This window comes from Emydura macquarii, unplaced genomic scaffold (genome assembly GCF_026122565.2).
Source record: "Emydura macquarii macquarii isolate MOO-44397 ecotype Brisbane River unplaced genomic scaffold, CSIRO-AGI_Emac_v2 contig_1230, whole genome shotgun sequence".
Taxonomy (NCBI): Eukaryota; Metazoa; Chordata; order Testudines; family Chelidae; genus Emydura; species Emydura macquarii.
In genome coordinates, this window is record NW_027131367.1 from 16,082,925 (window position 1) to 16,109,224 (window position 26,300).

A 26,300-nucleotide genomic window follows, 5' to 3' on the forward strand; every position below is an offset into this window, starting at 1 on the left:
TCTCTTTCCATTTGCATTTGAAACATTTATTTTGGGAAATACATATTAAACACTATTATTTATACAAAAAAGGACTAAATTTGTCATAATGCATATAACACCCAAAAGGCCTTATTTAATAGATCTGGATGGATTTTATTTTTTTTAATTTTTTTTTTTTAAACATTTTTTCAAAAATTAGATTACAAAGGAGAAAGCGGCATGTCTTGCTTGGCCCAGCTTGAGATACTGACAAGGAAAAGAGTTTAAGATGGTGATATTCGCAGAAGTGCACCACACAGAAAAGACTTTCTACCCTCCCCTTTAATAGTCTCTTTAAACACTTGAAATACATACTTTTTTCAGTTAATACACACTATTTGGTTTTTGCTAAATTATAGCAAGTCAGCAAGTACATTAATTTTCCTCAATTTAACACAGCTCAGTAAAAATTCCTACTTTTTTCCTGGGGGAGGAGGGTGAACAGAGTTAAAGAGGAGCACAGATTTTACCTGCAATGGAAACACACCTGCACCTACACATTCAAGTGTCCCATAACCCACCAGTATAGAACATCTGCCCATGCAGGCATGAAGGGGGTGATCTTGCAAGATGCCACTTGCCTCTGCTAGCATGCAGGATTGGGCCGTTAGATGCAATGCCACCTGCAATGGGTTCATTTCACTGGCCTGGCATGGATAATCAGACCGTTGGAAATGGCATGGAGGGATGCAGCCCTGAGCAGCATCTCTAGCTGGGTCTGAGAAGTGTGATGTGTTGGAGCAGCAGTCTGCATACGCTCCACTGATGCAGAAGAGCATGCGGGCCTCTGAATCAGGGGGAGAAAGCATCCCTCTTCAAACGTCTTCTCACCGCCTGTAAACATGCCACTGGTGCCACCCTGAAGGGGACTCCAGTGGGCTCTGCAGACGTCTCCATGAGGCTGAAAGTTGGGACACCCTTGCCATTTTGTGGAAGCACCACAAGGAGACAATCTGGGCACAGTCTTATACCTGTCAGAGGTATAAAATGGGGTCAGAGAAGTGATGTTGGGCAGGCACCGGAATTTCTCTTGGGGCTGGGTTTTTAGACAGACAGAGAAGGCAGAGAGTTGGGGCAGGCAGGGCTGCAGATCTCTGCTCCGAGATCAAGTTGCACACGTGGGGTTTAGTCTCTGTTGGATTGGCCCCTGGCATGGAATTTCATTTAAGCACACGAGGCATTTACGGTAGCTAATCTAAGTCAACCGACTACATTGGGGATCAAAGACCCTATACTACAAAACTCTCGTGAGACACCAGCCTAGCCTTCCTTATAGCTGAAGGCTTCTAACATGCGTGTGGCATGCGGGGCTCACTCTAATTGTGTGCACATGGTTTAGAGGGAGCATTAGCCATATTAAGGAACTGGTTACATACATATGAGTTGCACAGGTGAAGGAATAAACCAGATCAATCCAACAGCCTCCTCCGGCTTATTTAAAACTTAATAAAATATACAAGTCTCACAGTACAAAGAATTCCGGCCTCCTGCCCTTGTTTTGCAGAGATGGTTCTGTTCTCAGCCCCTTTCACACCCAAACATACTCTGAGCCTTCAACAAAGACAGTGAATTAAAAATAAATACACAAGTGTTCCCAGGAAACCAGCCATAGGTATGGTCCAAGTACTAAGTGATGGGGAAAAGCTGGGAAGAAGAATCTCTGAAGTCAATATCTGGATAGGAATTTGCCAGGCTGCCCGGACAAACTAGCTATTGCATGGCAACTGAATTCAAAGGCACTTTTCTCAGAGCAGGCTGTGATGTAGAGATCGGTCAGTCACCTCATAGCATTCCTGTCTTATTGCATGTAGGTAGGTGACAGGGATGGGGAAGAGTGGATTGGCTAGGCACAAAGGGCTGGGGATAGTGGAAAGGAGGCAGAGGTCAATTTGCGATCACCTTTCCTATCCAGCCACAGCCCCGCACCTCACTTTTGAAGGCCACAGTCACTTAGAGAAAGCCTTGCCTTCAATGGACGGAGAAGAAAATAAAAGAGCCAAGGGACGCAGGGCACTTGGCAAAGCCACCCGGTTTCCAATGATCTTTACAGACATGATGAGTGGCAGCAAGGAGGGCAGGCCGCCCCTTCTCTGAGGCGGTCTCTGGCCTCACTCCATGGTGCTGTTTCACCACACGGAGGAGAGAGAAATCAGATTCACTTCATGATCAGCTTGAATGAGCAAGAAGGGGGAGACTCACCCCCTCCCCCTCCACTTAATGGCTTGGATTTCACTACAAAGCAACCCTCGGGGCCCGATTCAGCTCCTGGGGAAGCCAGGTGGAGTCTTTTCATGGCTTTGGGTGGGAGTTGGAGCAGGCCTTCACAAGGAGGGGGCTCTTCCACCTCCCCAGGGGTTACGCTTTGGGCTCGTTAGAGAATAAATAGAGACGGACTTCTACTTGGGGCTGTCATCTCCCCACTCCCCTTCCTCGCCATCATGCCCAACTCACCCAGCCGCCCCTCGCTACACCCAACGGGAGCTGAGAACGGAACCCCTGTGCCGCGAGGTGGACAGCGCCAGGGGACTGGCGGTCACCACGCGCCTCACAATAGACATGGCATCGGGATATTTGGTCAGTTAACAGCGACAATGTGGGGGGGGGGACGGTGGCAGCGGCAGAAGAATTATATCAAAATAAAAGGGAGGGGGTGGGGGGAGAAATGAGCGCGCGAGCGCGTTAGGTCCCGGCGACAGAGCGAGGCTGTCACATCTCGTTGGCTGCCAGCTCCTTGTCGGCCACGCCGTTGGAGAGCGCGCTCCGGTCCTCGTTCAGCCGCTTCACTCTGTAGGCTTCAAAGTGGATGCTGCTGGTAATGTCCTTGATGTTCTGCATGTGTGTCCTGAGGGAAGCAGAGGAGCCCGTTCAATTAGATCTCTGTGCACGGACACGTGTCCTTCCCCGACCCCCAGCGGGCTTTCACAGCAGCAGAGTCCACCACCCGCTCTCCCACGCTGCCACCTCCGGCCCTGCCATTTCAAGGAGTCCGTTCTCCAGCCTTTCTGGTTACTGAGGGAACCTGACCCCCCGCAGCTGATGCAGTTGAACAATAGCCCTGAGAGATGCCAACTGCCCTCGTTCATTCAAACTGCCCCAAGGGGAGGCACACAGACGCGTGTGGTCCCCGCTATGGGCAGCCTGGCCCAAAGGATCACATTTGGACCCACTGCATGCTCTACTGCAAGTAGGCAGAGCATCTCCAATGGCCAGAGCTCACCGTGTAGGCAGGTTTTGGAAGAGCACAGCCTTTTTCACCCTATAACCGCTGCATATACCCCCCTTCCCCCTGAGGTGCAGGGGTGGAGTGGTTAAGACATTCACCTATAATCCTGCAGGTCATGAGTTCGAGTCTTGCTCAATCTCATGCAAAAGCCACCTCCAATTCAGAAGGCCCCAAAATGGGTACCTGACCCATTGGCTGAGGGCAGTCAAAGGCGGTCGGATGTGATGTTGGACACATCGCTCCTGTGTCGTGGGCTAGGAAAGCAACAGGCCGTAACCACATCAGCCTGAGCCATGAGCTTGAGGGAACTTTGACTTTGATAGTCTCCCCCCACTCCAGAGTGAGGTTAACAAGGGCTGCTTGGCCATGCATTCCCCTAGGGGAGCAGTTACTCAGTGGGAGAGGCAGGTGGCAACATGCACAGCTCCAGTCTCTGCTGCCTCTCTCGACTCCCTGCTGGAGGCCAGTGAGGTGATCCATGGTGAGGAAGGGCTGGGCCATGGGATTGCCATTAGAGGGAAGGTGGCCTGCAGATCTAGCCTGGCTCATGGGAGTGGCCATTGAGCCCGGCATGCTATTTTCAGGGGTGGGGAAAAGCCTGTACCTCAGGGTTGATGACCGAGAGGGGCTTATGGGGAGTGGTGGTGTACACCCAGAGAAGCAGCCCATGTTGGCAGGGAACAGACAGAGCGACACCACCGCTTTCTCTCCCCGAGGGGTGCTCATAGGGCCCTCACTGACAACTCTGCAACCAACAAGCCTGTTCTCAGCCCGTCAGTCGTCTCTGAGACACTTCTGTGAGCTGCGTGACTCAGACTCCAAAAGCCTTCGGCAAGCAGGCTGGGCCAGTCTCAAAGTCAGGCTGCGTGTCAATTCTGTCTTTCACCCAGGAGCTGAGTGTGGACTCCAGCGTAACCTCTCTGACAGTGATCAGTGCGAAGGGCTTCAGAGACAGGCCCGACACTCCTATAACCCACATGTCATGAGGGGAAATTTCCCCCAGATCTCAGCTGGCGATCAACTGCAGCCACGATACATCAGGTCCAATGCCCCTTATCGCTTTTCCTGAGCTTGTGTGACTTCAGGGACTAGTCTCATTTGTGCAGGAAGTTTTAGGCCTGGAGGTGGCTACAGAACCCCCACATGGGGAGTTGGGGGGTGGGAAGGGGGAAGGGTACACTTTACCAGGGCTCGGAGGCCCTGGCCCAGGCTGCAACCCCCATGGGTGTGTGTGTGGGAGGGGGCCTGTGTTACAAGTTTGTACTGGGCCTGAAAAAAATTATGCTTGGGCTACTCTTCAGAAGGCTTTAAATGGGGTTGATAGCATCACCGTTGCCAGGAGAGGGAACCACATCTGGGATCCTACTCTCTAGTATGAGCCAGTGCTACAGCAGCCCACTGGGGGACATGGAGGTGAACTGTGGCAATGGCCAGCTGGCACGGTGATAGAGGAGACACCGGGCCCAAAGCCATCTTTGGGATGCCTCTATCGTGGGTTCCTGGGAACCGCTAGTCTGACAGCAGGGCTCCCTTCCCACTCCCTGCTCCTTAAGCTCTGCAGTTGGCCAGCTCACGAGTAGCCCCCAGAGCACGTTCTAGGGCTGTTGCTGCTGCGATCTGCAAGAAGCAAGGGCAGAGGAGATAAAGCAGCTCGTGCAAGCACGGCTGAGCTCTGCCCTTCCTTTGATGCCACCTGCTGACAGAAGCGAGACTGACACAACAAGGGAGTCTCTCTCTCACCCCAGAGCAGTTATACCGACCTGATCAGGAGATCCCGCAGATAAGCAAACTCACAGTGTGTCGTATTCTCAACTGGAGAGGAGGAGAAGAGGCAAACTGTTAGGACGCAGCCCACAACACAGCCACGTTTCCTGAGCAAGGCAGCAATTTCAGGACCAGCGGGACTCTGCCTTTTCTTTCAGAACTAACGCCAGTACACGGTGGGCTTGCTCCTTAGCCTGGAGCAGGGGCTTCAGCCCAGCGGAAGGGTCCCTAGGCTGTGGGATTCCACAGGCTTCAAATCTATGTTTGCCTGTCATGAGTTCAAAAGCCTCTTTTCCATGGTAAGCCAGGATATTTACAGAGAGGCCTCATGAGCGGTTACCTGCCTAATGAACAGCTGGCAAAAGGCCGGAAGAGCTTTCAGGTCTCTTTTCTCTGCTCATGCTCGCTTGCTGCTGGAGTTAACACCCCCAGTGTAATCTTATTACCACCTCTCTGCGTTGCTGAGACAAAGGACAGCAACTGACTCCCCACAAACAACGAACCTGTTTCAAGTGAAGTGTCTCTCAGGACAGCCTGGGGTAACCGGAAAGGCGAAGGGAAGAATGCTTTTGTGATTAAGGCGCTCGACTGACTCAGGAGATCTGGGTTCAAATTCTAACTTTGCCACAGACGTCCTGTGGAACCTGGGGCAAATCTCTGTGCCTTAGTCCCTCTCTCCCCCCAGTTGTGTCTTACGGCTCTGGAATGACGTGATCTGCTATCGGGACTGTTCTGATTAAAACCTATGTGGAGAGAAAGACTTTTCTTTTCTTTTTTTTTTTTTTTAAATCACAGCGCTGTCTGATCAACCTCTGTCCTGCTCTCAGTCCCCTGTGTGTTTGAACTGGGCTGTCGGTCTAATTCAGAGGGACAACTCCCTGGGACAAGGAAAGTGTCTTCTCGTTTGCTTTCCACACGGCTGAATGTGATCCTCAAACAGCAAGCAGATTAACAGCACTATTCCTGCACCCTAAGCAATGGCAAATATTGGGCCCTTGAGTCTGCCTATATTGAAGGCAGACACCACACACCTGAAGGATGAACAGCATTTCTTACACACCAGCCCAGGACCAGCACTGCCAGCCCTTGAGAGTTACCAAGAAGAGGCCACAAGAGGGCATCAGAGGGTTTGAAATAAGATGGGTTTCTTTGGCATCTTTGTTAAGCACTTACTCAGAATAGGATTGCTATAAAAAAGGATTGTGAAAAAGCTATGAAAGGAAGGAGAGCGGAGCAGAGACCGTGTCGCACCGTTAGAGGAATGCTTCCCAAGTGAAATGGTGGCTTGAGACTGGCTGTGAAAGGAAAGAAGGGAGAAAAGAGGAGGAAAGCCGAGGGGAAGAAGAGGAAGAGAGAGAGGTGCAGCATGTGGTGGGGAAAAAGGAGGAACAGACCCCGCGAGTGTCCCGGATAGAAGGACTATTCCTGCGGCCCAGCGGCTGAGGCCATCTGCAGCCAGACACCCCGCAGGCAGCCAGCACTCTGGTTTCAGGCTCCTGCAGCAGCTGAGGCGTGCCTTGGTGCGCATGGAGGGGCCATTCCAGATGCAAGATAGGCAGGGCCTGAGGAGCTGGACGTGGCCATCTGTGGGCCCTTTCACAAAGCGACACAATGAAGAAAGGGCTGTGTGCCCCCAGCGGGCACCGGCGGGATGGGCAGGAGAGACAGGCTGGGAAGAAGGCCCCTTCCTCCCCATTCAACTTGATCCCAGCATTTTCAGAGAGGCAAAAGATATCCCCACTCCATATCCCCCATTCCCAGCCCCTGCTGGGTAGGGGCTGGGGGAGGGTGGATTAGGAATATTCTGGGGGGCACAGAAAGCGCCAGATGCTCCTTTAAGCCATCTGAGCACAGTGGCTATAGCACTGTCCTCCTTGGCGATAGCAGGCGTGTCCAGTCTGGTCTTCCCTGCAGAACCACTGGAAGGCCTCAGAGCTGGGAGTGGTGAGCTGTAGCACCGTGCAGGGATAGAGGGGGTGAATGCTTTCTCCATAGTGTGCGTCAGCCCTTGCTGTTAAACAAAGGACTGACCAAAATGACTCTTGCAAGATCATCCTCACTCCCTAGTTCTGGGGTCACCACGCCCTCCTCCCGGGCAGATGAGAGGATTCGGCTGGAAAATGCATGTGGAATCCCTCTCCCTTCCCGTCTTTCTCCATCAGAAAGCAGCGAACAGTTTTGGGTCACCTTGGACTACAGATTCCCAGGCTCAACTGCACCAGCAATGGCTGCAGACAAGGGAAACCGCGATTTCTAAGAGCCTGTTAAATTAATCCCTTTGCTCGCATGGCCCCACACTCCTGCAGTCAGGCCCCTCCTTTGGGGGCATTTGTTGGACACAAAAAGATGCTGGCATCAGAGCAGAAGAGGGGAGAGAAGGGAGACAGCAGAAAGGGAAACAGCGGGAGCAGTGCAGATTCCTCCCCTCCTAACAGGTGGTCGTGAGAACACGGAAAGGAGTCAGGAATAACCCTGCTCTGACCCCCGAGATTCTTCAGACCCCGCCCACCTCCGACACTGCCGGGCAGCGGTGGAAAAGGACTGCGGGGCACAGAGGGAAGGGCAAGAGGGGTGAGGGAGCTTGGAACGTGCACCAGAGTCAGAAATATTTCAAAGCCATGTGGGGAAGTGTAGGAGGGGGAGCACTTGTGTGTGTTACAGCAGCATCTTCCCTGGCCCCAACGGCGATCAGGCTCCATTGTGCTAGGCCTGCCCTGAAGAGCTAACAGTCTAAACAGACAGGGAAACAGAGGTTCAGCGAGTGGCAGTGACTTGCCCAAGATCACAGCAGCTCAGTGGCAGTGATCGAAACAGAACGCAGGCCTCCTGGGTGCCAGCCTGGTGCCTTAACCACTAGGCCATGCTGCCTCCCTTGCGATCACTTATCAAACACCACTGCTTCCCCTTCAATAGCAGCCCTGTGATCTCCCCAGCGCCCTTCTGGAGGAAACCTGACCCATGTCTGCTTCTCTGCAGACGGAGAGCTGCCAGAGCCGTTTCACACAGGCTGCCCAACAGCCACGAGAGACCAGCTCTGGGATGCGTGGCCTGAGCGCTCCAGTGTCAAGAGGCTTTCGAGGGCCACTTCCATCACAGCCAGGAGAGCAGGATCCACTTCTGTTCTGCAGAGGGCAGTGGTGCACACTCTAGCCCGCATATTTCACATGCTTCCAATTACCACCCTTGGACTTCATGTTAAAGACAGACATGGGAGTGGAGAGCAAACAGAGACAGCTCCTACCTTCAATGGTGCCCCACTTTGTTTTCCTTCCCAGAATTCTTCTCCCATTGACTTGGTATTCTTGGTCACTGCCCACCACTGCGAAGGGGATCATGTCCTGGAGGGACAGAGCACAGCACACAGGTGAATGGCTTCACTCTGGAAACCAGCAGGTGACCCAAACTGGGCGGAGTAGCCTTGGGTAGGATAATCCGCAGGCAAAGCCATTAAGGAAGTGGCTCAAAGGTTCTGCTCGCCTGCCGGGCCCTTGGGTCTGTGGGTCCATCCTCCAAAGTAATCCATGGAGGGGATTTTTTTTTTTTTTTTGCTGAAGAGTTTCCAGGGAATGTCTCCAGAGGTTGGATTTGTCCATTTCTACTGCACTTCAGTGAGGCTGATGCATCTTCAGCACAGCAACGGAGGCTAGAAACCCAGTGACAACATCACGGCCGAGTGTGGGGCCAACCCGACAGCAGCCGCTCTCCTAAGGAGGGCCCGGCTTCACTTTGGGAGACTGGCGGTAGTGCTGTGAAACGCGGCAGGTGGCTAGGACTAAAAACTGGGGGCTTTTGAAAACCACAGAGAGGGGGACAGATGACCTCTGCCGGTGCTGGGCAGGGCCTCACACACAGCCCAATGAATGCTGTTGTGTTACCCTGTTGGTCGCAGCACCGCCTGGCTGCTCCAACCGCGGACACCACTACAGATCCGCCAATGCACGTCTATCCCGGCTGCTCTCTCCCAGCCATGCCCCTCCCTGCTATCTCTTACTAGTTAAAGCCTCCGATCAACACCGCCAGCAGAGCTGCCAGTGGGAAATTCTCTTCAGAGAGCAGGATGCTTCCAGCCCAAGAGCTGCCAGACGGCAACTGGAAACCAGCATCCTCTGCCCCCGGCATGGCGAGAGCGCACAGCACAGAGGTGCTGCCCTGCCCGCTTGCTAAAGGCCGTCAAGGGAGAATCATTTGGAGAATCATAACCTAGGAGCAAGTGGCAGCAACACCTTAAAGGACAAGAGGGCTTGGAACCAGAGCTTGGAAGAGTCACAGAAAAGGACGCTGGCCCATCGCTAACGGCTGATTTGCTGCCCTGCTGCCAGCAACCGCACTACAGAGGCGGAAAATACCGAGCATGCCCATGATAAAGCCAAAGGGCTGGAAAACCGTCTCATTCAGAGCCCTCCTCTTCCGACCCTGCTCCCCAGCCTGGCTTTGCCCATGCAGCTCATTGCTGCCCCAGCACCCACAGCCCTTGTTGGGCGAATAGCACGGTCCAGCGTGTCACATGTAGGGATCTGGACTCTAACGGCCAATTCTTAATGCGCTATCTGGAAGCAAGTCACCGCCCAGCCCCCGTAAGCCAGCAGCAGGAGCTCTTCGCTTGATCCTCTGAGAACAGCAATGGCCCTCATTCCCCGAGTACCGGACCAGCGGTGTCAGGGACACACCACAGGAAGGAAGGCTATCTACTCAGAATAAGTGCAGCAAACACCCAGCCAGCTCGCAGCCTCGAGGAAGAGTCTATGGAGCCGGCATGGCTGAAATCAGACAATTCTCATGCCCTTGGGAGCAAATCTCCCACCCTTTCTATATTGTCTCCAGGCCTCGGCACAGTCTTTGTGCATAAACAAAGGCACAGTGCACCAGCTTCGGAAGGGAAATACAGGCACTTTGGCTGAGCCCCTCCCCAAAATCTTCACAGGCCTTTGGAGCCGTAGGACCCAGGCCGAGGAGCCCTGGACCACAGCGCTACAGGACGAAACGGCCTTCCACTTACTCTGAATTTCTCATTCACAAGCCGGTCCTCAGAGTCTTCATCAAACTCCTTCTGGGGATACACGTCGATGCCATTGGAGAGCAGGTCGGCTGTGATCTGGGGAAGATGGACATGGAAAGGAAACCACATTAGACACCAGAAAGGACAGCAGAGGAAACACCATGACCACAGCTACTGCCTTCAACTTACCCAGCAAGCTTCACAAGGCTGCATCCTGTGCAATATTGAACGGCCTTAGTGCAGCTCAAAGCCCTTCCCAGCCTGGAATAAGCCAGGCAATGTTGCCTTCCCTCCCTCCTCACCCGAAGTTCACGACGACGCACGTTTCGGTGCTAAATACCCACCCAGCATGCGCCTGAAGTGCGGCCCATGAAGTTCTAGAAGCCCCTCACTCCACCCCACCCCCCCGCCAAGTTAGCGTCCACTCTTGAGCTGAGCAGTAGGTCACACAGATCTAGATGAAGCGCTGCAAGCTGGGCCCTGCCTTCGTGTTACAAAGACAAAGGGCAGTGACAGCCTGCACCCTGGGCAGCAAGTCATGGGGACTGAGGCTCCCAGGCACATGCCGATGAGACCTGCAAGTGGGCAAAGTTTGGGTGCCCCAGAGTAAGTTAGCAAGTCACTTTCTGGTATTTTTGTCTTGCTCATGGTCCCTGGAAGAGGAGCCAGATATCTGGTGCCGCATATACTGAGAGGGGTCATGTGGGGGAGGAACACACACAGCTCAGTGAACTGGAGATGCACAAACTTGCTCTTCTATCCGAGACCCTCTGTAATATCCTTTCAGGTAGGCACTGCAACTGGCAACAAGTGAGAACGGAAGATGGAGGAAGGACAGGAACAACACGCCTCTGTCCAGCTGAGGAGAAAACCAAGCTGCTAAATGGGACTGGCTTCTTCAACAGCCGCCATCCTGGCTGATAGGTTTGCAGGCTGAGCCAGAGGCTCAAAGTGTAGACACTTGAGGGTCACGCTCAGTAGCTGGGCAGCGTAACAGACTCGCATCCTCTGGGGATCCAGCCCAGAGCAGGACCCACGTACACTCATCAGTGGTTACACTGATGGACCCTGCACAGGTGAACACTCACAGGACAGAGGCAGGCCGCGCCGACACACACAGTGGAGTGGTGACACCCACGCTGCAGGGACTGGTCCAGAACAGGGTCTCAGAAACACATTTCAGTTGACAACAAACCATCTCACAAAAGACTTGCTCTGAGGGAGCCTCACTTCGGCGCCTGGGACGTGCTGTGTCTGAGACACACCGAAGTTGGGGAAGCCACTCTTTCTCCCCTGCCCCACGCTCCTCAGCCACCCAGATCCAGAGGCAGAGATGTCACTGCCGTGAGCAGATGGCAGCCTGCGGCTCCTTCAACAGGGAGGCCGTTCCCGCCTCCAACCCTAGGCCAAAAGGGCCGAGCATCCTACCCAGACAGGAGCATGGTATGTTAGGCCAGATCTGTCAGGTTTAAATCAAGCACTGGCATTGCACAGCTCATCCAGGGAGAAGGGCACATCTTCAGCTCCTGAATCCAACTGGGCCTCAGGGTCAGGGATTTTCAAGCTCCTGAATCCTCTCATGTACACGAGATTAGCAACACGACACACGGGGCTGCACAGCATGCTGGGCCACGCACCACAGAGCTGCCAACATCTCACTTTTGTGCATGCACGAGACGCACATCGAAACCAGGTGCCTGGAGGGAGATTCAGATCCCACCAGCACCAGAACACAAAGAGGTGCCGTTTGCCTTGAAGAAAACCCACGTTTGAATCCAAGTCTGAATGGTGCTAGTGGCATGGGGCTGGCACTGGCTCCAGATCAGCCCTGCACTTCAGGGGAAGGGAACCAACACCCTCACCCCGCCAGAAACACCCACTCCAACAAACCTCCCCACCCGAGAGCATGCTCTGGTCGGGGGAGAGGGTCACATAACACCAGGAAAGACAGGCTGCGGTTTCAGGGGCACACTTGGTTTTAATGTGGGAAGCAACAACTGTGCAGGTCTTTGGACTCCACTTTGGTGTAAGTTAACAGAACACTGGTGTAAATCAGGAATAACCCAACCCATGGGAATTACCTTTGCCCAAGCGAGACCAGAAGCCAGACCTGCAGAGATCTGACTGGGGATGACACAGCCTCTGAGTCTGGGGGTTATGCTTCATCACCACTAAATGATACTGGGCCAGAAAGCAGTTTAAAGGCAGGTCCAGCTAAATCAACTTCAATACACTATGGCCACCTAATGCAGATGGGGCCATTGCATATTAGAATTGTGCATGTGTGTGTATCCATCTCTCTGTCTCACACACACACACGACCACTGGGGAGCAGATCCTCAGCTGATGGAAAACAGCACAGCTCCACTGTCTCCCACTTTGCATCGGCTGAGGATTTGGTGCTCTTGGTTTCCGTTTGAGCCCCTTGTGGCAGGGGCACAAGGTGTCCAGGGCACAGTACCATTTTTTGCCTCCCTTTGGGAAGGATTAAGAATCTGGTTGTGATAAAAAATGTAACTAAATAAAAAGAAGCAACTTCTCTGACTCTCCCTTCCTGCTACCAGGGTCCAGTGTTGCTTACACACACCCTTGCCACCCAACTAGAGTCAATGGGGTCATGCAGGACTGAAATAGCTGAGGGCAGGATTTGCGGAGTCTGCAAGTTTTATCTGTTCCTGTTTCCTTGACAAAGCCAAGTTTAGTCCATTAACTGCAAAGCCAAAACGGCACCGGGAGAGCCAGCTGGATTCTACTGTGCCCGACGCGTCAACACCACTGTCAGTTCCTCACTTCCGACTGCACAATCTTGTACTGCCCGAGGAGGATAGCGGAGGCACAGCCAGCCATGCTGGTTTCAGATTCCAGCCTGACCCTAGCTCTGGCAGCTAGGCCGGCAGAGAGGGAGTGAGACACACACTTGCACATGCCTTGTAACTTCTGAACTGAGCAAGCGGGGTCTGGAAAAGTCATCGGGCAAGACCAGAGCACGGCAGCCCAGACCGTCATTGTTACACCCTTCCTCGGACTGCCACAGCTCTTCACGTGTCCGAGAGTGCTGGCTGCCGAAGAAACCGACTAAGCCCAGCCGGGGCTGGGTCACAAGATTTGGCTCCATTTCCAGAACTTTGCTCAGCCCACAGTAGAGATGGACCCCGCTGTGAAATTTGACCCCCAGGTCAGATCCGTGGTTTCAATTCACAACCCCCATGCCCCAGGGACGGGGCAGGGAGATGCTCAAGCCAGCTCTGAATCCCAGCAGACAGGCAGACGACGTTCAGAGAGAAGGGCAGCTCCTCCCCTGCCGCAGCGATCCTGGGAGCGAGACCCCAGACAGGCAGGCTTCAGAACTCTGCAGCCCCCCTCCACAATCCACAGCCTCCCCTGGTGAGCGCCCCCCGCCACACCTGCCCCGAGATTCCTCCCCGCACAGAACGTTAGCAGCCTTGCTATATTGCCCAAGGTAAAGATGGGCTGGAATCAACCTGGGAATCCCTTTGCTTCTCTGGGCCAAGGCAGATGCTTATGGAGACATCTGAGCATGTGGATTTAGTTGCCCTGCATATTTTTCTTCCCAGTCTTGAGCACAGTGAGGCAGCAGAGCCTGGGTTTTACAATGAATCCTTTCACCTCCAGTTATCTGCTGCTCTGTGCAAAGCTCCCCTCCCTGCTGGGCTCTTAACGGACCACAGGGCCCTGAAGTCAGCAGGACAACCGCGCTGAGATCCTTTCCCTGCCCTTCACGTGATTCCCGGCCACCCTGCCCCGTCCCGCTCCCAGTCTGTTTCCCTGCTGCGGCAGCCCTGCCCCGCTGCACTCCGCGTGGGTATTTATGGAACGCGGCCTGAGCCCCTGGTGTAGGCGAACCCCAGGCTACTCGTGCTCAGAATGGCAATTCAGACTTGAGAAGCAGCACGCCAAGAGGTGGCTTGCTCGATTTTGCAGCAAATGCTGAGCCCATCACGCCTGCAGCCACATTGGCGGTCACATTATAGTGGATTTATAACCCTTGGAAAGCCAGAGCAAAGCAGTGTTCCCTCCCTCACCAGCATCACAAGGAAACAGCACATCTTGCTGTAGACTGAGACAGCTCCTTACGGACTCCCTCCCCCACAACTTCCAACTGATGCAATCAAGGGAATTTCATTATTTGCTTCCCCCATCAATCTCCGAGCTGCGCTCAGCACACACACATTTTGCCCTGGATGCTGTATCACTGCAGGATGCTGTGCAGTAATGCTGGCTCCCCAAAAAGGTTTTAGAGGTTCTACACGCAGCAGGACTGGCCTCCTAAAACAATAAAAGCAGCCTGGGGGAGGAAAAAAATGAAAACCAGCCATGCAGAAGGAAACCAAGAGCTTGAAATTCATTGTGAGCTGACAGAGCTCCAAGAGAAACACAAGGAACTGTTTGGAGGCGAAGGCCCTTCCTTCTGCCACATGGGATCACTCAGAGCTGCAGCCTAAGGAATGCTCTGGGCTCCAGGCCAGCCGGCTTTGCAGACCTGCAGGGGGTGGTGGGGAAGGGAGAGAGAAGTCGTGCAGGCTGGGGAGCAGCTGCCATCCCCTTACCTTTTGTTTGAAGTAGTCTCTCTCCTCCAGTGTTAACGTGTCGGCTTTGGCGATGACTGGCACGATGTTAACCACTTTGCTCAGGCGTCTCATGAATTCGATGTCTAGCGGTCGGAGTCTAAAACCACAGCAGAGAAGAAAAGGAATCGGACTGCGACCAGAGCAACATAGGGGCTGTTGAAGGGGGAGATTCCCTAGCACAGAGAGGGTATCTAGAGCCTGGAGCAGAGAGTAATTTTGTATCGCTGGAGAACATCCCCCTCTAGCAAACACTTTCATAAAAGCAGGAGAGAGAGGGGGCGAGAGACAGACACCTGCTTTGCAGACACAAATATTGAAATGGGTCAGGTTCCATTTTCCAAGTGCCCTGCAATCCTTTATTAACCCTCAACTCTCTGCGAAATAGGAGAGGACTTTTATCTTCATGGGGATTCTCAGCCACGGAGGATTTTAAGGAACTTGCCCAGGGCTACACAAGTCTTTGGCACAGCTGGGATTAGCACTCAGGCATTCCTGGCTGGGCTCTGTCTGCCAGGCCATCCTGCCTTCCTTGTGCAGTGACACTGGACACTTTAATACCATGGTATACAATTTTGCCCAACCTTCCCAAGCCACGCTCAGTCTAGGCAGGCGCCAGATCAGAATTAAGTGGGATCATCCGCGCCCCCGCAGAGTAACTGGCCTCTGAAGCACTAGCTTTGTACTGACCCCTCTGCACAGAGGTGAATTTCACCCAACACGACGGGCTCTCAGTGCAGAGAAAACGTAGGGATTGGTTAATCCCCACACTGACCAGTGGCTGCGGAACGGATTATTCCACTTCCACAATGGGGTTAGAGAGGACATGAAGTATAAAGGGAAAAAGAAATGCCCCAAAGTTACAAAGAATTCACAACCCAAATGGTCCTCAGCCTTAGGAACCCAGCTAGAAGGCGGTCTAGAACCAAGAGTGGCCTCAAGTCTCGTTAACAGCTGGCCGGCAGCATAAGGGAGCTAACTCCATCTACCCAGGCAGATTGCTGGAACACAAGGTCGTGGCTGTTTCTTTTGGCCCGGATGCTCCTGCCCCTCGTGAAGAACAAAAACAATTTGGGTATTTGGATTTGCGGCTATTTTTGTTGGCCGGAGCGAGGCACAATCCCCCAGCCTCCAACTGCAACATCAGGCAGTCAGACACGCTGTCAGAGAGAGCAAGCTGTTGTCATGGGGCGGAGGAGACCCAGCTGGCTTGGGAAATGGGGTGGTGAGAAGAACAAGCCATCGGTAGCTACTGTAAAGAGTCGAGTGCGCTGCCATGTATGGTGCTGGGATATAGGAATACTTTACAAGCACTTAAGTCCTCAGGGTGGGGGAAATCTCAAGGAAGCAGACTGAAACTGATCAGAGCACGCCAGGGTTGTAGTGGTGGCAGGGAGCGCGAGGAAAGGGTGCAGCCAGCCCGGTGCTGGAGCCGAAGGGATAACACTAAATTAACGCTACTTCACATGAATCAACCCTTGCACACCCATCTGAGAGTCAGGACAGCGAGTCATTTATCCCCATTGTACAGTGGGGGAAACTGAGGCACAGGGCAGCAAACATGTCTTGCCAAAGGCCATTCAGTGAGGTAGCGGCAGAGCTGGGTCCACACACCAGGTCTCCCGAATCCCAGTCCTGTTCTCTAAGTCAGGAGTCTGGTACCTCTAATCAGGCAAGGAGTTAAACTGCTGCAAGGGCGACGTATGAATGGCAGCTAAATGTACGGGCACATTCCGGCACCCAACAGGTTGGTGCTGAAGTTTTGCCATGGGGAATCTGGAAAGAGGCAGAAAGATGAGCTGTGAACTACAGGCAGGACGAAGTGTGCTGTGGGCAGGACGGAGAGAACGCAGCAGGGAGGCTGCAGCTGGGCAGCGTTGGCCACAACTGACGTGCTGACCCTGGTGGATTGAGAGCGCTGTGGGGAGTTTACAGGAGCATACGGGATGGGCCTCCCTGCTGAAGGCCTGGCTAGAGTCAAATGAAAGCAAGTTTGAGGGGCTCATCCTGATCCCCCCTCCCCCCAACAGTCACTGGCCAACTGTTCCGGTGCCCGCAGACAGTCTGACCCGACTAGCGGGTGGAGCCGATGGCAGGTGCCCTAGAAGAGCGGTGCAGGGAAGCGCCGTTCTGCGCTTGGCTCCAACTAGAGCTGTCCAGCCATTACGTTCATATGCAAATCTGCACACGCAGTAGAGAGACCCACCACGGCCTCCCTTCTGTTGGACTCTCTCCTTGGCAGAGCTGGGATTAGCACTCGGGCATCCTGAGTTGTGACCACGGCTGCACTGTGGCCGGCTGAACGTAGAAGAGGAATTCGAGGCTTGCAGTGGCCACGAGACGTCCGAATGAGACAATGTTGGCAACTCAAAGCCTTTCGCTTCCCAGGCTGGCAAATCCACTCCCCTTCCACGAGTCAGGTCAGCTAACCCCTGCCTTTCACAACTAGGATTGCACCGAAGCCTTCCCTTCCCAGAGCACGGAGAGCGCACACACCACAAAGCCTAGAAATCACATCATTAGCACAAGGCAGAACAAGGTCCCAATACAAACTCTGCAGTCACAGATTGCGCGAGCTCCAGGAAAGCAGGAGACCAGCTTGGCTTTGAAAAGGAAGCCCCCAGGGACACATCCGAGCAGACTCCTGCTGGTGAGCGCTGTTTGGAACTGCACAATGTATTCCCCAAACCTCCTAGGAAGCATCACTCCTGTTTCTTTCCCCAAGGACTTCTTTCCCTCCCTTTCTTCTTGACGTTTTTCAAATAGCTTTTCCCCTTTAAAAGCCACTCCACCACCCACTGCATGTTCCTGCCTTTTTCATCAGCTTTTGTTTTGGATGGAAGATGGGGAGATGTCTGTGTCCAATGCAGACTGAGTCACAATCAGAAGTGCTTTGGAATTGCAGCTCTGATCTCAATGTCAGCACCAGTTACCAAGCCTGCCTTGCTCCACTGAGACTCGGAGGAGGCTGGAGGCAACCTCTGTTACTCTAACAGCAGCGTGCAAAGCCACACCTAGCCCACCTCCCCATCTGCACTCAGGTCAGCCAGCTATGGAGCTTCAGGTCTGCTGGCATCGACACACCATGCTTGGCCCATCTCAGTGGGGTTTGGTGACTGAGCAACAGCAATGCATCTCCTCTCCGCGCTGCTGTATTCTTAACGGCCAAGGACAGTCGTGAAGTCTCCTATGTACAAACATAAGATTGCGCACCCTTAATACTGGGGTGACGAGGCAGAGGAGTCGCTCTTGACTGGGCATAAGCAGCTGCAAGTTGATGAGTATCTCCCTCCCCGTAACTCTGCCTCAGTAGTCCGCGCTCGGCAATGCTCCAGCGCTGCAATGGGAAACACTGCTCTCTTTTACACAAGCCCTAAAACAGAGCTCCCAATCCTTTCCAACCTTAAAGGTCCAACAGCATTCAGAGATCCAGACACCTTTCAATCTGTCACGTCTTTCAGATGCCTGGTTTCCCCTCCATGCGCTAACTCTACAAACAACACGCCAGCCTCTCACAAGACAGATGGACAGGCAGACGTGGGATGTGGAAAGATACAGAAAAGCTGTTCCGGAGTTGCCCAGAGGGTGGCTCTTGCACCAAGAATAGCGAGATGGTGCGAATGATCAGAGAGGCTGGAGGATCAGACACACGAGTCCATGAGACAGGCTGCGCCGCTCCCAGCATTCACCTATTGTGCTCTTTGAAAAGGAGGCCCTTAGTCTATAGTAGATGAATTCCAACGTGTGCCACTCAATTCCCCTGCCCCTGAAGTCTCAATTAAATAGGGTATTCGTCTCCACTTCCTGCCCGCCACAGGCGCAGCATTGCAGCAGAGGACTCCATCCAGAGGTGGCTGCCTTTCAGTGGTGGGTAGAAGAATTCTCCTGCAGAAGGTAACATGCGTTGGGAGGAAAGGCATCTATGGGCTTAATGCTCTGCAGCTCCGCTGAGCAAGGGACTATTCTAAACCCAAGTTAAGCGGATCCCCTGGCTGCGGCTTCTGCTCTCACACGCTGGAGTGTGAATCTAAGTCCGCAAGAAGGCTCACGACTGAGGGGTCAGCCACAGGCCCTGGGGATGCAAAGTCTTCTCTAGTATCATAACCAGAGCCAGGTCCCCATCTGACCCCAGAAGGCCTAGGCCCTCCACGAGGCAGTAATTCCCCCGCCCCCCATAGCAAGACACTGTCAGAAGAGACCAAATAATGTAAGCTCTGTGCACTGTGGGGCTGGTGCTTTCCCAGCATCCCCAAGACAGAGCTTCCTGGCGTCCTGCTGGGTAATCTCCTCTGGCTGCTACTTTCCCAAACAGCAGATCTTCCTCCACCCCCTCAGCGAGCAGCATTCAAGCTCTGAGGGCTGGACACCACCCGGGGCACGGGACAGCCGGGCTGGCAGCTGGGGATTTACACTTTGACACGGCTCCTCGTCTGTAGCAGAGCACACACGGCCGGCTCTGAGCCTAGAGACAGCAGCAGGGTGCAGCAGTCAGCTGTACAATCCAGGTCTTTTGAAGCCGAACTCCAGCTCTGCCACTGACACAATTTAAAGGCGTGTGGTCTTAGAGACGGTACAACCTCCGTCTCGGTCCCCTCGTCTTTAAAGTGGGGATGCCGCTGCCCTTCCTCTCTCCCTCCCTCCCACACGGGGCATGAAGAAGCTTGACTGGCTGCTTATAAAGTGCTTTGAAAATGCTATTACTCTATCAAACAAAAGAAACGGGGATTCAACAAAGAAGAGCTCTAGAGAAGTAACGGAGTTTCACAGACAGCAAATCATTTTTCTAAAAGTTTTTTGGACCATCCTATACAATTTGCTACTAACTTCTGTTGGATGGTTTAAAAAACCCTGTAGAAAAATGCCATTTTCTATTAAGTTCTATAGGACTTCCCCCAACAGGGGGCCCTTTAACTGGAAGTCTAGCCAGGAAAGCTCTAGCATGGTTATTAAGTTACAAACATTAAAGCAGAGCAAACCCATTGGCTGAATGCATCTGAGAAGTCACTAGCAGGGAGAGCTGGCTGAGGCACTAATTAACCCTTTCACAGACATTACGTGCACTGGAGCTATGGTCACTGGAGTAGTGATGGGAAGAGATGGCTTAATCTAGCCCCTAGTCCATCCCCGGCTCCCTGTGACAAGGGGCAGTGCAGCATAGCCAGGAGTTTTTGGCTCAGGGATCAGCATTAACCTCCCATGACTAATCACTAGCCCTTATGGTGGTGAAAAACATGTACGCAGAGTAACTGGTGCTGTCTGCTTCAGTCTACAGGACACATGCATTCCTGGCATGGGACTTCGTGTTTGTCACTGGGCGGAGGAAGGGGGCTGATTCTGGAACCTAAGGAAGACCATTTTAGTGCTGACATTAACTATTTCACTGCTGAACAGAGCATGCAAGAAAAGATGGATGATCCCAGCACAACACACACACGCTCCTGGGAGCAGAGCTGCCTTCCAGAGCCATGAGCAGGTGCCACCAGGGCGGTGGGTGCAGTTCACAAGAGGCAGCTTACTTTTTTTCTCCTTCCCCATATGATCTCTGGTACCCCAGATCTGTGACTGAATATGCACCAGAGAAACTGCCTTTTCATGACAGGCAAGGGGATCTCTAGGGAAAGATGACAGGCCACAGTGGCGGGGATCATTCCACCTAGCTGAAATATTTACACCAGGGGGCAATGAAACCTTCTCCTTCCTTTCTGTTAAGTGACTACTACTCAGCCCCAGAGATTTGGGGCTGGGGGAGGAATGGCATATAACTGCTCGGGTTGCGTATGGCCCCTTTAGGTTATCTATAACTGGCCTTCCTACCATAGGCGACGGCGACAAGTCGCTGCCGTCAGATCGATTTCTCTGGATCGACTGAGCGGTCAGTGAAGACCCGCTCAGTCAATCCAGAAATCGACTTACTAAAACCACCTTCGCAAGTGGCGTAGCGCTGCATTGACGGGAACCGCGCCGAATCCTGGAGGTAAGTGTGGACAGGGTCCCAGATGGGATCAGGCAGACTTGGCTCTTGCTTGTTCCCTTAAAGTGCAGGGAAGGAACAAAAGCTGCTGTGGGTACCAGGTACAGAATACCGTCAGTGGCATCCCAGATCTTCTGACTTGTACATGAGCAAACACCCCAGGAAGTCACCCACGGCTCCATCACCACTGCCAGTAAGGGGACGTCTGCACAGAATCCAGGAAGCACCTGGCAGACAGACGCACGCTAGCTCTGCTCGAACCAGCGTGCGACAGAAAGCAGCATGGCTGCTGCGGCGTGGGCAGTGGCTCGGGCTAGCCACCCGAGCACAATCTGTCTGCCCATGCTGGGAAGCAGGCTCCCAGCTGCCATGTAGATGTACCTAAATCCACAAGAGGAACCTGCTGAGGCACAAGCCAGAAGGGTGTCTAACTCCCTCTCCCCTAGCAGTGCTGTGGGGCCAAAGGGGACACCAGCAGGAGAGGAAACAGGAGTGTCAGTACAGTCAGAAGCAGCAGCTCCAACACACACAGGCTGCACGGTGGGTGAGTGAGAAGGTGATGTATTTCACAGCCACTTTTCAGAGTCACGCAGAGCTTTCCAGACACCAGTGCAGAGCTGGCTGTGGAATTTATTGGGTGGTGAGTAGCCGGAGTTATTTCCATGGCAAAAAGCCCCTGCCAGCACGTTACTGAGTTTGCAAATCTCATATTACTGGAGCCTTATGAGAAAGGCAGGGCTTGTGCTAGATTAGTTTCATTGCCTGCCCTGCATGTCTGACTGATGGGAGACAGAGGTGAGGATGTGTCATTAGGAGATGCAAAAGTCATCAGCTGACTGACCCTTGGGTTCCACTCTAGGGGAGGAAAAGACAAAAATCGTTTAATCAACGTCTACCGAGGAGTCTGAAATGGAACCGAGCAATCTGTTGGATCAGGGTTATAATGGGAAAGGGCATCTCTGGCTTACAGGCTGCAGTGCTGTATTCAATAGCATCATCAAAGCCTCTCAGGGATGCACCGTTCTCGACAGGTCCTGAACGTGTGTTCAATTTTTATGACGACGACAAAAAGAACGGCTCCAAGGGAGCGGATTTTAATCCAAATGCAACTGGTGCGGAAAGCAGAGTTAACTCCAAGCCAGGCCCCATCTCCAGAAAACGCAGCAGGTTAAACTAACCCCCCCCCACAGCGCTGGCTGAGGAAGCAGCCACATGCTGCAGAGAGGGTGCTAGACTCCTGTGCTGTGTAGTTTGGGGAGGGAGGAGAAGAGTAACGCTCTGCCCTTGAGTCTTCAGGTCTGGAAAGCAGCACAGCCACTGCATCGTTCTCCACTGTCACTGACGGGGCAGAACTCCCCTGAAAATGACGCTCCAAACAGCGCTGGGAGCTTGAGAAAGACATCGGGATTATCCACTCCAGCATGTTTTCTGAAGGGCAGGAGAAACCCATCCACTCCCCGCTCCCGTTAAACGTCTTCCCTCCCCCCACCCTTCCCCGAGCTACAGTCTGTGGCTTCAGAGCGCCCTGCTGTTCCCCGGGTTATCTGCATCCTCTGTCGCCAGGCGAAAGTCAGGAGCCAGATGTCCACTCTGACACCTGGGCAGGAAACCGCAGCCCTGGGAGAAGCAACCTGAGACGGCAGCCAAGGGAGCGGGTTCTGACCCCCCGCTGGGGTATCAGGCTACGCACAGCCAAAGGCGATTGCCGGGGAAGGAGCATGTGCGTGCAACTCGGTAATGAAGCTTCTCCAACTGCAGGGCCATTTTCTTATATTGGAAACACATGTTCTGTGGAGAGAGGGAGAGAGGAAGGAAGCCGAGAGGCGGACTTCCCTGCAATCACTGTTACCCTGAGAGCAGCCGGATGAGAGAAACCAGAACATGCCATTAGAGAGGCTCAGGCAGAGGGATGAGCCCAACCTGTCCGTGCCCTCCCCCGCACACAGGCCAGCGGCACTTCCCCTGCTTTCCCAGGGAGGAGGGGGTGCCTGTGGAAGGGGTCGTTTGCTCCACCTCAAGAGTCCCATCTGCAGATTCCTGCTGCTGGATGCATGACGGGGTAAGTGGCACAGCTGCTGCGCTCAGGGTTCAAGTGCTGCTCTCCAGGATATGCGCAACGCTGGTTAGCATTAGGAGATGCCTGCACATTGTCACTTAAAGCCAGGTCACCCCTTCTAAAGCGCCAATGCTCCTGGCACAGAAGGGGAGGTCTCGGAGCCTCCTTTCTTCCTCTGTTGAAGAGTGAGATTTGCAAGGTCACCAGGCCTAAAGGGACCTCTTTTGGAAAGACCTTTTATTTTAACTCATCATCCCGCACCAGACAGCTCCCTCTGCCCCTAACAGAAGGCTACAACAGATAAAGACCCCAGGCTGGCAGCCCAATCAGACAATCCAAGGACACCAGGATCTTTGCAGACTGCACGTATGCAACCATCTCTGTTCTGTGCCAATGGACGTGCAGGGCTGTTCACATTGACAAGGACCCGCTCCCTAAAGCCCATGGAGGAGGGCACTCTAAGGTTTTGTCTACATGGGAAAGTTTGCCCAGTTACACAGGTATAGTTATACCAGTCTAACCTTCCACGCAGGAACAATTCTTCCAGAATAAGAATGTCTTTTTTCAGTTTAGTTTAAAGTCCCTTCCCACGTGATAGAAGCTAAACCAAAATAAATGACTCTTATCCAGACAAGAGTGTCCACAAAGGGGGTTATACTAGCATAACTAGAGGTTTAAATTCAGATCTTGTTCATACAGAAGAAACTTCCCAGGTAGATGAAGCCACATCTCAAGCAGAGGAACCACCATAAACCAAATGAAAACTGTAGGTCTCAACACTCTGACACTCACTTTTGAGAAGTGCCAAGGACAGAAACAAGGCTACACACTAAACAGGCCATGATCACTTCCATGCCAAAAGTTCTGCTATCTATAAATACCCCTTTCAGGCTTGATCTGCTCTACCCTGCTGGGACACCTGGATCGTTACTTAAGAAAAATGGGTATCATGGTAGGGAGACACTTTAAATGTTGGCGAACACAGCATTACCATCAGCTTCACGCCGCTACTCACATGGACTCTTGGGATGCTACAGACCCCCTGGACTTCGGCCAACTGTTTAATTGGCCCTTGGAAAAAGATGAACTGATGCCTGCATATCTGTTTTACCTATGCCTGGCTAGGTTTGCTTTGTGTTAATAGTAGCAGCTATAGCTGGGGAAGGGAGCTGGCTATAAGCATTAAGAACTACTGAATTCCTGTATTGCTTGTGTAGTATTATATGGTTAGGCTCATATGCAGAGCACCTAAATCCACGTGTACATCCTCCAACCCACAGGAAGTGACCAGAATGTGGCTAAACAGGATGTAGTATTTGCACTAAGAATGATTGGTTGGAAAATGTTATTGTAAGGTGACACACACCAGAGGGATTTTGAATTTCTTAGCAATTTCTGGGGAAGATTGACGCCAGAGAGACAGCTAGCACCAGAGAGGCAAGTAGGTCAAATCTAGGCCATAACCCCCTTCACCATCCTCAGTAGGAAAGACCATGCTCCCGAGGATGAGGTTACATACGCGTGGCCGGTGGCTGGGATGAAATATATACAGCAGTGCACCCTCGTGTCTGGGATCCGCTTCTTCCGGTTAACGTTGAGCTCCTCCTGCAAGTACTTCTCGTACTGGTCATTGATGAACTTCATGATGGGCTGCCAGCTACACAGAAAGACACACACAGGTGAGATGGGACTCATGCAGGGCCTGTAAACCCACCCACAGGCTACCCTCTGGGCTGGATTCTACAAGGGGGAGGGTCAGTGGGAGTGGAGCATGCTCAGCATCCTGGAGGATTGAGCCCCCAAGTAAAAGCACAAGGAACATTTCATACAGCGGCAGCAGCAAGTGGCTAGGGAAAGATCCAGTGTGAACAGGACTTAGCAGCACCTTCGAGCCTGGGAATGGCAAGTCTTGTTTTATCACCTTTCTCAGAGGAGCAAATTGTCTAGGAATCCTCCCAGTCTTGACACTCACAGCAAGGGGAATGACTAGGATGCCCGGCAGCAGGAGATCTCAGCTGCCTGGCTGTGAGCTTTGCCTCTAGCACTAGGAGGCACTGCTGATCCTGTAACCACTTCCCATGGAAAGCTGGCCGCCACCCAAATGCAAGCCTCTCACAATGGTAAACAGGCTTAGTAAGCGTGAGCTCCCAGCGCCCTTTACTGCCAGCCCTACTGCAGTTGTAATGGGCATCCTGCGAACAACGGGGCTCTGGCCCATTTCAGAACAGAAATATTAACGAGCAGCACCAGAAGGGTCAGATAAACCATGGACAGCCTGATGGCTTAGCCTTGCCATCTTCCTGGTCTCCCCCATCCACCCCAGGGCCCAGCCCTAACCCTTCACCAGGGGTCACCCTTTTCTGCCTTTGGGGAAATACAGCAGAGCAGTTAACCACTGACTGCCTGGACTGGGACTGCGGCAAACCCGCCAGGGACCCAGAAAGTTTAACAGAGCTTTTAGTGCTTTTCCAGATGATGTGTTTAGAGGGAAGGGAGCTGAGTGTGCTTCTGTCTTCCCCCCGACACAGGTCACATTCACGTCTGTCTGCATGCTTCCAACGTTAACCTTATCACGTCACGGGCTGTGTGAGGGGGATGCGCAGATATGCATAACTGATGATTTACGCACCCACCCCCCACGAGTGGGGCACACGGACGTTTGGAAATAGTGGCTGCCCCAAGGATTTTCCCCACAGCCGCTAACCCTTGAGCGGGAGCAGAAAGGGCCCAGGGATCAGGCGTGTCAGCATGACGGGGATGCCGGGGCTGAGGAGAAGGGCTGCCTCCTTAGCAGTGCCAGGAGGGCGCTCACTCACCGCTGCTGACAGAATTGCCTGGCCATTCCCTGGGAAATCTACGACAGAGTCTGGCCTTTGGCCTGCTGACAGCAGCACAACTCCGTGCTCTGGCCCCGATGCGTGAGTGGGGTGGGTGGGACACAGCTCTCCCCAGGCCGTTCCCACACCATTTGGCCAGATTCTTTGCTCAAAGCGAGGAGGAACTGACTAGGATTCCTCAGCTTCTTTTAGCACCTGCCCTGCCCACGAAGCGAGACTCGAGGGTGGTTGGGCTCCAGCCTCCGGCAGAGAGAAAGCTGACTAACCCAAGCCCTTCGCACTGGGGCCGGCTGGGGGAGGAAGCTGGCAGGATTAGCCGGCTTCCCTTTGCAGCTGGCCAGCCCAGCTATTCAGCACCTCCATCCCCCTCCCTGGCAGCTGAGACGGACTCTGCAGCCAAGCTGGGCAGAAGGGCAGCAGAGCTCGTCAGCGCCACGCCGCCCGGCTAGAAAGGAATCGCAACACCTGTGCAATGCGCCGCGGCCCGTTCCACGCCCTGGCCAAAGGAAGGGTGGTGCAAAGCAAGGCCCCTCTACTCGGTCTGCCGGCCAAGCAGCAGCACTGCACTCCCCTGGCCCGGTGCTCACCAGTTCTCATTGTTGATGTGGTCTCCAAACCCTGGGGTGTCAATGACAGTCAGCTTCATTCGGACGCCTTTCTCCTCAATATCTGAAAGAGACGAACGTCCGGGGGTGGTGTGCGCGGCAAGATGGGACAGGCCCCACAGGCAGCCTGCCCTGCCACCAGAGATCTCGCCCAGTGGCTGCAGGCTTGGTACCTGCAGCCCTCAAAAGACACAATGTCCTACTACATCAGCGGCATTTCAACTCCATTATAAACAAGACA

The 26,300-nt window shown here is 53.3% G+C and overlaps 1 protein-coding gene across 7 annotated transcripts in view; it reads right to left on the reverse strand.

The window, feature by feature from the left end:
- Positions 1–26,300, reverse strand: part of SEPTIN9 (septin 9) — a 231,766-nt gene continuing 205,466 nt past the window's right edge. For 6 of the 7 annotated variants that reach the window (XM_067547656.1, XM_067547657.1, XM_067547659.1 and 3 more), the window contains 7 exons: positions 26,042–26,123; positions 24,137–24,274; positions 14,573–14,690; positions 10,005–10,100; positions 8,250–8,346; positions 5,005–5,056; positions 1–2,863 (listed from right to left, as the gene is read on the reverse strand). In XM_067547656.1, the coding sequence (XP_067403757.1) occupies positions 2,728–2,863; positions 5,005–5,056; positions 8,250–8,346; positions 10,005–10,100; positions 14,573–14,690; positions 24,137–24,274; positions 26,042–26,123 (719 nt within the window). In that variant the 3' untranslated portion in view covers positions 1–2,727. Of the gene's footprint in view, positions 2,864–5,004; positions 5,057–8,249; positions 8,347–10,004; positions 10,101–12,451; positions 13,317–14,572; positions 14,691–24,136; positions 24,275–26,041; positions 26,124–26,300 lie in introns of those variants that run through there. The other variant, XM_067547658.1, reaches the window with a different exon arrangement.